This window comes from Centruroides vittatus, unplaced genomic scaffold (genome assembly GCF_030686945.1).
Source record: "Centruroides vittatus isolate TY-2023 unplaced genomic scaffold, ASM3068694v2 scaffold_435, whole genome shotgun sequence".
Classification (NCBI taxonomy): Eukaryota; Metazoa; Arthropoda; class Arachnida; order Scorpiones; family Buthidae; genus Centruroides; species Centruroides vittatus.
The window spans coordinates 3911284-3923544 of NW_027122708.1; the positions used below are offsets into that span (position 1 = coordinate 3911284).

Here is a 12261-nt window from a genome sequence, read left to right on the forward strand (position 1 = left end):
TATCTCCTCTCCCTTCTCCTTACCCTCTTTTCTGCCAGCTAAACACTTCATGTATGACCAATGTCTTTCTTGTCTGTATGTATGTGCATGATATCCTTAGAATCATAAAACAGATAAGCAGTCTTGCTCCCAATTTTTGGAAATGAAGTTTTTTGATGTGGGCTTGTCTGATGACTTTCACACTGAACTTTGATGTTTTATCAATGGTTTGTATTGGTAGCACCATGTCTCATCACCCATGATAATGTTTTTGAGAAAATTTGGATTGCAGGAAGCTGGTTTGATGATGATCTCAGAATGATAAATGTGTGTGTGTTTTTGATCCTCAGTAAGTGAGTGCGGAACAAAGTGGGAACAGACTTTGTGTGTGTTCAAATGATTATGTAAAATTATGTGGACAGAATCCTTTGGCATTCCCAACTCCTCTGACAAAATTCTACAGAACACATTTGGATCCATTCCTAATATTTGTTGCACTTTATCAATGTTACTGTCCTTAGTCAATGTCTTTGGACAACCACTTTTTTGGATTGTTTTCAATTGACTCCCTGCTATCTTTGAATCAATTATACCAGTCATAAACTTGTGTTTAGCATATGCAATCATCCCTATATACTTGTTTCAGTATAAAAGTTTTTTTTAGTTTTATGCAGAACTTAATGTTGACATGTTACTCCATTACAATTTTCTGATGAGAGTCACAAAATAACCCTTACATTTCATGTCACACAAAGGATTGTTATGAACCTATCCAAGTGCTATTGCTCATGATTGATATAATGTTCAAAATTTTGAATTTGACCATTAATATTAGTTGCACCATCTAGTTATATTTCTAGAGCAAAAGCTTGGTTTTTTTAGACAACCTGTGTATACTGTAGATATTTACCTGAAGTATACCCTTTGGGATAAACATTCCTGTTGCAATTTCTCAAGTTTAATTTTGTGGTCTGTTGAGTTAAAAACACTTTCTTATAAGAAATGTAGCATATATAAATATGTATTAAATGTACAGTTTGTGATAAACTTGTGTTAATATATGAATCTTTTTCATAAATTTTTTAAGGAAAAATTATTGTAAAATTTAAATTAATTTCATTTTTTTGTTTTCATAATATATTTCAGATTAATTTATTTCATAATTTATAGGTATGCTATTCTCTTCTTATGCCTGCTCTTAATCCATTGTCAGACGATGCACAAGGCTTTCAATATAATTTTGTGAAAAGTGGTGGTATTCCTGTTGTACTTGATATGTTGACAAAAAATAATTTCATGTGTAACACAGACATTACGGTTAAAAGGTATGTATAAAAGATAAAAATATGACATTGTAATTGTTATATTTAGTGCCTGTATTTATTGTTGTTTAGCATTTGAAAGTTATAGATTTAGGATTAAATGTAGACTAAAATTATAAGAAATAAATACATTATCATACAAAATCTTAGTTTTTTTCCTGTTCTTTTGAATTTGTATTACTGCATCAGTTAACTTTCTTAACTAAGTTTTTCTTATTTCAAGAAATAGCATGTTTAAAAAATCAGTCAAAAGTAAATTTAGTTTAAACAATTTTTAGAAGTTTTATAAACTTTGACATAAAAACATTTAAGTGTTGTGCTTATTTTGAATTTTTAATAATTTATTCATATCAAACTTGAAACATCCATATTTTATAAGGTCATAATATAAATATAGTGTTTTTTAAATATGCTATTTCTTACAATAGGAAAAGCTTAAGGAAGTTAACACAATGCAGTAATAGAAATTCAAACATGCAATTTAAATATAATTTATATATTATTATACATAATATTATATATTATATAATATTTATTTATATATGTTAGGCTCAAAGAACGAAAATTCTCATTGAGCAAAAAAGTCCACAATGCGTTGTTGTTTCTTTAAATCATCCACAATGCGATATTTGTGTTGTGACACTTGTAAAAACAGCCACAATGCATTGTAGCTAACTCAAAAAGACCACAGAGCAAAATTTGCATCGTGGCTTTCATGATATTTGACCACTACGGATTGCGGTGATTAAGAAAAGCCATAATGCATTCTGAACGTTAGCTGATGCAATCATGATATGATGAGAAAGTGGGATTTATCATAATGGAGAGAGTTTTATTTTCGTATCACCACCTTGTTATTAGTTAACATCCAGAAATTGTGGTGGCTTTTAACTATAATAAATCTGTCGTACAGTGGTTTTTAACTTCAGCAGCTGATTTTTATGTCATTGTGTAGAGCACATAATAGTACATGTAGTTTGACCAGCACTTTTAAGCAAAACAAAAAAAAAACAAATGCGTATTTTTATCCATACATTTTATTTCTTTGAAACTTTTTAAGCATGAAAATTAAATTTCTAGGTAAACTTGTAGAATTAATGTTGTTCAGCATTAAAATTGTACATAGAAATGTTTGGAGGCTAGAACCCATATTTTAAAGTTACAAACCACTGTGCCTCGTATCACCTTCTATCATGGTTGCATCAGTTAATGTTTAGAACGCATTATGGCTTTTCTTAATCACCACAATGCGTAGTGTCAAATATCATGAAAGCCACAATGCAAACTTTGCTTTGTGATCGTTTTGAATTAGCCACAACACGTGGCTGTTTTTACAAGTGCCACGATGCTAATTTCACATTGTGGGTGATTTAAAGAGACCACATCACATTGTAGTCATTTTTTTGCTCAATGAGCATTTTTTGGTCTTTGAGCCTAACATATATATAAAATGGGATGAGTCATTTAACTTCTTTGCCTTCAATAACATTTTGTACCTAATACATAAATAACATAAAAACATAAATGTGCTTGCACAGGAGTGCTGTAATGGAAATGAACATTTCTTTGAACACGCACTTTAAACAGACCACTTAAAGAAATGTGACTGCATATTGCAAGGTTATCTTAGTTTCCAGAGCATTATGTTCAGTTTAATTTATTTAATGAAGAAGCTGACTGCACTCAACACAATATGTGTAATGTTTCCACAATGATAAAAGTATCGTGTTCCCATTTAAAACAACGAAGTTGATGTTCAAATCTTAAAAATTATTTCACTAATAGAGATTTCATTATATGCATCAGATGTCTCTATCAATATTCATCTGACACATTTTGTCACAGTAGGTTAAAACATTATTATAAGTGCTCTGTGTGTGTGTGTCTGTGTGTACATATACAGGGGGGTACAAAAGTAGGTATACAGTTGAGAATCTGAGAAATACAAATGTTTGGTGTTCATTATTATTATTTTTATTATCTTTTATTAGTTTATGTTCCTTATTTGTGATTTAATTTGTACATAAAAATAAATGTTTTTTCTTCCTATTATCTCCCTGTATGTTTTTTCCATAATAACAACTGCATACCTACTTTTTTCACCCCTGCATATAGTAACTATAAGTGAAAAGTTATATAAGAAAATATTGATTCTGTAGTCAATTTAATTGTTCTTAAAGTAAAAAGAATTATAGAAATGAAGAGTTAGTTATTATCTATGTAGACCTATCATTACAATAATTTTGTTTACTTTTTTATCTTTAATAAAAATGCTGATAAATAATTATAATTTCAGGGCTGCTTATATTGTTGTTTTAAAAATTTGTAAATTATTGCTGACAACAGTTGCTCATTGTATAATACAAGTAGAATTAGAAGCATGTCAAAGCTCTCCTGAATCATTTACATTACCTAGTACTACTACTATACATTTAACAGGAAGAGCAGCTATATTGCAACAAGCACTTCATCATATTCCTTCTCCTAATTCAGAATATATGGTTCGAAATGTTGCCATACGCTTAGCTCAATTACTTCATGACCAGGTAAGCTTAAAAAAATTTCTTGAATGTTACAATAAGTGATTATATAATCATTTAATAAAATTTATCTGTTGACGTCCAAATTAGTTTATTCAAAATTAATATACTTAGACAATATGAACAAATGTCAACCAATTCAAAGTGGAAAACTTGTATAGTCCAGCAATTACTTTTAATAAACAAATGTTTTCAACCATTGTAAGTGATTATCTTCAGATTCTAGAAAATAGTTTAAGGTAATCAGTTAAGGTGGTTGAAAACATTTGTTTATGAAAAATTATTGCTGGATTATACAGATTTTTTTCATTTTGAATTTCTTCTACTTAATATATTTTCCGATAATTATACTTAATATACTTTTCCAATTATTTTGTATAAAATAGTAATTTAAAAAAAGTGAAAAAAATTTTTTTCATTAACATATTAATCAGATTTGTTTTCTATTAAAAACAATAAAAAGAATTTTATTCTATTATATGGAGTTATAGGAGTTATTCTATTATATGGAGAATTTTTTTTTTCTATCATCTCTATGGAGTTATAATGGTTGCTCTGCAGGAAATTTAAATCCAAGAGATTTGAATGATAAATTGTGGGAAAAACTTTGATCCACAGTTTTCAAAACTTTTGTGGCTAGTTTGGATCAATTTTAAATTTGTTGGCAAGTATTTTGATACAATAATCATAATAGTTATGTCATCATTACCTACAGAGTAAAGTAATTTTAAGTAAATAAATTAGTTTAGGATGTTTTATGTGATTACAGTGAGCAAAATGAAGTTTATATGAATTGCATGAAAAAAAAATAATATAACAAACAAAATGATATTTGTGAAGTTTCTTGAGAAGAAACTGTATCACAAAGGACCTGTCATAAACAGTTCACAAGTTTTGACATTAAAAAAAATGAAGTGCATAATGTAAGCAAGACATCCAGTAAAAGTTGAGAAAATTAAATGTCTGTGAAAATGCAAAAACAATAAAAATATCAAAAATGCAAAGTATTAAATATTCAAAGGTAACAGGATTTGTAAATGTTATGTATGAATTTCATAGTGCTGTGACTACATTTTGATTGATTGTACACATTAAAAAATAAAAATTTTTAGAACCTTTAATGAGGGGTTTAAAAAGTAGATTGTCTATGATAATTTCCAGTGAAAAACTTTTGTGTGTGTGTGTAATATGGAGAATCATCATCAATAAAAACAGTGTTTTATGTTTGATGGGATTGCAAAGGTATTTTTTATTACTTGATTCAATGAAACACAAACAATATGTGTTGTTTGTGTTTAATTAGACTATTAGAAACTGGAAATTACTGGTAAAGCCTATTACAGAAGAATAATAGAAGAGGCATAATATTTCTCAACATATTGCATGTTTGTATGTTAAGATGATAAAACAAGGAAAAATTAAGAGTTTAATTATGAAATTCTGAACAATTACAATATTTATTGGGCTTTGTTCCTTTTGTTAATTATGCTTCTTGTGCTCTGTAAAATATTTTGAATAAAAAAATTTGATTTGAATATTTAAAAAAAAAAAAAAAAGACAAAACTTTCTAAATTTAAGCATTTTATCATTTGAATTTCCAAGAATATAATTGATAGGTAATTACTTTTTAAGATAATAAGGATAATATATTCTTAATTTAAAATTTGTTGCAAAAGAAGCAATTGTTTACTTAATAACTCAAAATAGTTGGTATAAGTTTACAAGATAACTTTAAATATAAACTTCATTCTAAACTAGAAATTATTTTTATGATATAAATAGTTCTAACAGTAGATGCCATTCAATTGTTGATTGATTATGAATTTATAAACTAATGACCAGATTTAAATGAGACTATAATACAGTAAAAATTATCTATAACAGGTACTTACAGGATCAAAAAAAAAAACTGTTCTAGAGAGGTGTTTACCCAAGAGAAGTTTTGTGAAAATTTTCTCTAAACGTAGTCTGCACTATTTTTATTTATGAACATATAGTACACATACCTCACAAAAAATAGTATAAGACATATAGTAAATGATGAATTAAAGGATGATTTCATAAGTAAGTCACAAATGAATCCTGTATATTGTTCTTGGTCCTCACATTTATGAAATTTAAATCCTATTGACAGTTTGCAAAAATATCTCAAATATTACATCTGTCATCAATTATATTTCTTCATGAATCTGACAGAATTGTAGATGAATCTCATTAAAGAATAAATTACATCAACCAGGATGCTATACTTATCAAACATTAATGGAACCCACATTGAAAACTTGATACTACAATTACTTCCAAAATACATGGCATGTTACTAAGTATATTTTCTAATATTTTTACAAGTGAAGTATATTAAATATAGAAGGAAATAATTAATTTTTACACTCTAAATCAGAAGATTCCATTATGTATTTGTCTCAGCCACAACTGATGCATCCAATAAACTGTTTAATAAGCTTTTACTGGAATGTCTGGCAATCTAAAAAGACGGCAGAAGCAAACAGAGCTACATTGGCATTTGCAGATTTATTTTATCAAAATAACTTCAGGTTAATGCTGAAGAGTAACAAAAATGATGTCAATAACATAACCATAGAGGCATCCATATTGCTTCATCAGAGCTTACTATACCCACAGCCAGATGAGTGTGATGTGCACTGTGAACTCATTAGTGAATATTAGAACACATTTTAGTACATTCTGGTTCAGTGATGTGCATACTGGAATGTACCTCTGAGGAAATTATACTGTAGTCAAGATACAAGTGCTTCCCTACTTACAAATGGGTTAGGTCCCTGAAGTTTTGTCATAAGTTGAAATGTTTGTATGTCAAAAACTAATGAACAAATCGGATAACGAACACTTTCGCAAAAGATTTTTATGTTCGGACAATGAACACCTCACAGAACAAACACAAGAAGAAGCAATGTAAAATAATGAATACCGATTGGTCTTCCCTTGTCTTCAGGCAACAATTTGAAACTTTTCGGAGTGCGAAAGACGTTGACATCAACGCTCAAACCCAGTATATATTGAGTCAGATAGCATTCCTCTGAACTTCGAAACTCTCCCTTGTAATTCCAGCTTTTTATTTTTCTGACAGAAACAATTCTTTTATAAAAGAATTGGATTTCTGTTTCTTTTAAACGAGTATTCACGAGACTCGTTAAGTTTTGCATTGGTTTTTATTTTGGAAAGGTGAGAGTATAATAGCAAAACTAGAGAGTAGGAAGAAGTCTGATGTTGCTGGGCAATATGGCTTATACAGGTCTACAGTAGGCCACAGTTCAATCTTATCTAAGAAAGATACAGTATAAATCAAGAAGACTCAAGCAAGCTAAAGGAGTAACAAAAAATCACATCTGAGAAATAAAGAACATTGAAGAGCTCATAATGGAACCTGAAACGGATCTGATGACAGAAGAACACCAAGAAGCTCGGCGAGATATGTTTTCTTCTGAAAGAGAGGATTAATGCTGATATCTGCTATTAAAGATCTTTTGAAGAAATGGGAGGATGTCAGAACAATGGTCAACGGTCTTAGAATGACATCCAAATCCGGTTGAGGTTAATAGGCTTGGGGATCTCTACAATTACAATGCTATTAATTACTTCTGAAAAATCCTGAAAAGAGAAAAGCAGTCAACATTAGACAGATTCTTTAACCCCCACAAATGGAAAAATCATGACTAATAAAAATGCAAGACTGTGTATATATGTATTTTTATTATTACATATAAATAAATGTAGTAAGAAAGTATATATTTTTTTTATTTTTTGGGGTCTCCAGAACAAATTAATTAAATTCCCCATAAAAACCTATGGTAAATCAATAATCGGTTAACAAACAGTTTGGATAGTGAACAAAGTCTTGGAACGGATTATGTTCATTAACCGATCACCCACTTTATAACTGTGTGTGTGTGTATTTATTGAAAATGCAATAAAATATATTGGCAATTACAAATACTGATTCAAATCTTACTTAATAAATGAATCTATAAACACCTTTTTGGCTGCTGGGATTTGCTTTTATTTAGGAAACATTTTCAACTTAGTCTAATAGGCCATCCTCAGGCTACAATCTTTCTTGGAACATATTTTACTGTTAAATGTCGATTGTTTGAGAAAAATATTGTAAATTAAGAAATAATTTATTAGTTACAGTATTACAGAGAAAAGTATACTTAGAAATAAGATAGATTCATTTTGCAACATATAAATGTTAGGATAACACTTCTGTTGCAAGAGACAGAAAAAATAATCATTGATGATGATCAACATCATTTAGAATAAAAGTCTTAACAGGTTAAAATTTTTTTTATAAGTTTTTAATTAATTAAAAAGAAATATTCACTTATGATTAATTTTAATGGAAATAATTTCTTACAAGGGTACAAATCACATGCCAGACTTATCCACTGTGCGTTCAATAATCTGTATCGCATGGGCTTCTTCATCTGGCTGTACTCATATGATGCAAGCATCTTATGAAGATCTTCATTCTTTAGAGGAGAAAGTAAGTTTTAAAATGTATTGATATTTTTAGAAAGTATTAATTTTTTTTCTAATGGTAATATTTGGTATAGAATACACTATTTAAGGGATTGACAATTGCGAACCACATGTGAGTCAGTTTCAAATGGTAATTTGTTTTAAAAAATATTTATTTGTTGCAGAAGTTGAAAATAAGCTATATCACATAACATGCAAGTTTTCAGCAATACAAAAAAATTAAATTACTGAAAATGACAAACTCTGCTATATATTTCATCTTTAAATTTTAAAACAAATTTTAGAAAATATCAGTAATATCAAAATAGAAAAAGTCTATTAGATATAAACAATATTTTTTGTTGATATAATTATGATATTGTCAAGAAACAATTTTTTTTACATTTTTATTCTCTTTTTTCCTAGGTTAGCGAGATGGTAATGATCTGAAAAAGATCCTTGAAATCGATTTATTCACTTTCCGTAGAAGATTGCTTTTAATTGTTTTATTAATTGTAAAATTATTTGAGTTTCTAATTTAGGTATGCAACTGTAATGAATAACAGTTGCATAGTTAAATATATACATACTAGCAGATAAGCTCGGTGTTGCCCAGGCAAAAAATAACAACAAAAGTTAAGATTGTTAGATTATTTTGTACTTCTAATCCTTATATTATAGTATTTCATTTACAGTATATTTACAAAGGTTTATTGCACTGAGTGACCAATCTAACACATTTAAAAATTTTTTTAGATTGTGTAAAGTAGATGAATAAAGAATCCTTACATAAGATAATCTTTGTAGTTATATAAATCAAACACTATATATAGTTTTTGTTTTAACATTTGTTATATTAAAGAGTTTGGTTATTTTAGTCTACCATTGTCACGTTTATCGTGCTACTCGGACGGTACAAAATGGCACAATCTCATTGATCAAGCAGACACCAGTTGAAAATATATCTTAAAAAATTTTTGATATATATTCTCCTAAGACAAGTGTACCATTCGCAGCCAAATATCAAATGGTAATCTGCCAACCAATCAAATTTTGCAAAAAAAAAAAAAAAAAAAAAAAAAAAAAAAAAAAAAAACGGATTATATATTTAAACTCAGCAACCTCGAAAACCACTTAAAACATATTTTATGCTCACCAGTAACTTTGTATTATACAATTGTCCCATTCAAATGCCACCATACTACTTGTCTGATAGAAAGGAGACCATTGCAGGAGGAGGTCTGGATAATTCAATCAAAAGTAGTTGTTGACCTCCTCCTGAAAGAGAAGATGGTCAACAACTACTCATTAATACTGGTCTATTATTAATAATTGAAAGGTGATCTGTGTTGGATAGGTTGTGATGGCTGCACATGTGATGGAAATTGTTAACCTTAACATCTGAAAGACTTCATTTGATTTGTTTAAATAAAAAAAATCTTGTAAAAATGCAATAATAATTACCTTTATGTCATAATAAAGTGTTTACATTTTTGCAACAAACTGTATAAACTACATGGGAAGTATGTTCTTGTAAATATTGCATTTATAGAAAAACTATCGGGCTGCAATTTGAAAAAATTATAGACCTGTAAATTCTGACTGATGTCCCTTGTCTATCTGCGTATGTGTCTGTCCTTCCTTAATTTCAAGAAAGGTGTTAGACATACAAAAGTTGAGACCAGATATGCTTAGGAACAGGAGGCCCAGATTAACTATATATAAACTTTCAATGCAAACAGGAAATGACGTTACATCAATTCAAAATTTTTCCCTGAATGTAGTTAGATAAATAACCAGCACTACTTTATTGCTAACAGGAAAACTATGAAGTACAGCAGCAAGATAACACTAAAGGAATTGAATGAAAAGTTGCAGCCCGGCATTGTGAGCGGTGTCACAATAAATAATCACTCGTTAGAATTAGTTTGATTTATTTGGTTAGGACAATGCAACACGTGAGCAATATCCCAGGGGAGATCCATTTTGGGAAGACTTTTATGGAAATCTGGGCTCTATTTAGGTGTTACTAACGTGAAGAAAACCCAGGAAACTCCAGCCTGTTTGCCATGCCCGGATCCCCAACTAACTGAGTTTGGTGGTTTTACACACTTGGCTATTGGAGGACACTTATTAGAATTCAGAAAGTACCGTTTAGAAATGAAACAATTCAAGTTGTTAGATGTGGAAAATTTAAATTCTATGGACTTTTCACAGGATAACACTTTCGACATCATTACCAGAAAATGACATCATATAAGACGAATTCGTACTTATGGAAGTTTTCTTTATTATTAACTGTATTTTAGAATATTTTGTTGTGATTTACATATAGCTTAAGAAATTTAAGGAAATTTAATTGCTGATTTACATTCAATTCAAACATTCCATTTGCTCATTTACAGGTAGTGCCAATGGATGGCGCTACCTGTAAATCAGAAAATCGAATGGTGATAGAAATTAATTGATTTACAAATCCAATAGATATTTTGGAGTGGAATGTTTGACATTATGTAAGTTAGCAGTATATAAACGTAACTACTGAGTTTTGTAGCAATTGGTCGAACGGCCTAGGCATGGATAGCAAACAAACATTCAAACAGACATTCTCATTTATATGTATAGATATATATTTATTTAATTCCATATTGAGAAATTGTATCAAATGTGGTTCATCATTGTTAAATGATTGTTGGTCCCTGTATTATATAACAGAATTAAAAAAAATAATTTTATATGTTATGAAATTTTAAAATATTTTTATTAAAACTTAGACATTAAAACCACCTGAATCAGAAGAAATAAATCTTTGTAAAGAAGCATTAGAAGTTTTAGCTGTTTCTCTTGCTTTGTGTCCAGAAGCACTTGATATTTTAATAAAAGATAAAACTTGGCATCTTTTTATTATAGATTTACTTCTTATTTGCAAAAATAGGTAAAAAGTTTCACAGATATGTTAATTTTTATTTTTTGCTTAAAAAATTAAATCATTATTATTTATTATTATTATTAGGTCTTTACGTTTATGTGCTGCAGAACAATTTTACTTAATAGCTACAAAATGTTACCCTGGCCACCATACATTAGTATTTTTCATTACTCTTCTTTTTACGCATTTAATGGTAAGTTCTGTATATAATTTGTTTTGTTATATTATAATCTTTAATAAAGTAAAGGAAAAATGATAAGCTAAAAATTTTCATATATATATATATATATATATAAAATTTTATTGCAATTATATATATATAAAAATTTATTGCAATATATATATATATATATATATATATTTATATATATTGCAATAAATTTTTAGTTTATTGCAAATAATTAAATACTTAAAGGATAGCTTATTCGGATATAATTAACTTTTAACTTTTATACTGGATATATTTTACTAATCAAAAAATAACTATCATATGAAACAGGAACAAGAAAATGTTTTAAAAAATACCCTTACCCTTTCATTTAATTATCTTTAATTTATAATTTAATTTTAATATTTTCATATTCCAATAGTTATTTGTTTGATCGTACTATATGATTTTATAATTGAAAATTTTATATTATTTATAAACTAGCAATTACAATGCTTTAGATCTTTGAATTCCAGAGAATTTTTATATGTAGATATCTTATATAATAGGTTAAATTATAGCAGGTTAACATCAAATAATAAGTATAGCTAGCATTGTAACCCTTGGTGATTTTGAATTGATCTTCAGAAACCATTATAAAAAGATAATTAAATATTATATAATTACTGGAAGAAATTCATATAATTACTGGAAGAAGCATTATAAAGATAATGATCAGTGTACCATAATTTCCTGCTTATGACCTATACAGTCACAGAAAATTGAAGAACAGAAATAAAACCTGTAACCTGCACTAGATCTTGCATCTCCAAATTTACCATT

General features: G+C 28.4%; 1 protein-coding gene across 2 annotated transcripts in view; it reads left to right on the forward strand.

Annotated features, from left to right (window-relative positions):
• The window catches only part of faf (ubiquitin carboxyl-terminal hydrolase-like faf), a 200074-nt gene that overhangs the window by 141588 nt on the left and 46225 nt on the right, over positions 1-12261 (forward strand). For both annotated transcript variants that reach the window (XM_067287046.1, XM_067287048.1), the window contains exons 26-30: positions 1150-1304; positions 3598-3847; positions 8241-8366; positions 11116-11276; positions 11355-11463. In XM_067287046.1, coding sequence (XP_067143147.1) covers positions 1150-1304; positions 3598-3847; positions 8241-8366; positions 11116-11276; positions 11355-11463 — 801 coding nt within the window. The remainder of the gene's footprint in view (positions 1-1149; positions 1305-3597; positions 3848-8240; positions 8367-11115; positions 11277-11354; positions 11464-12261) is intronic.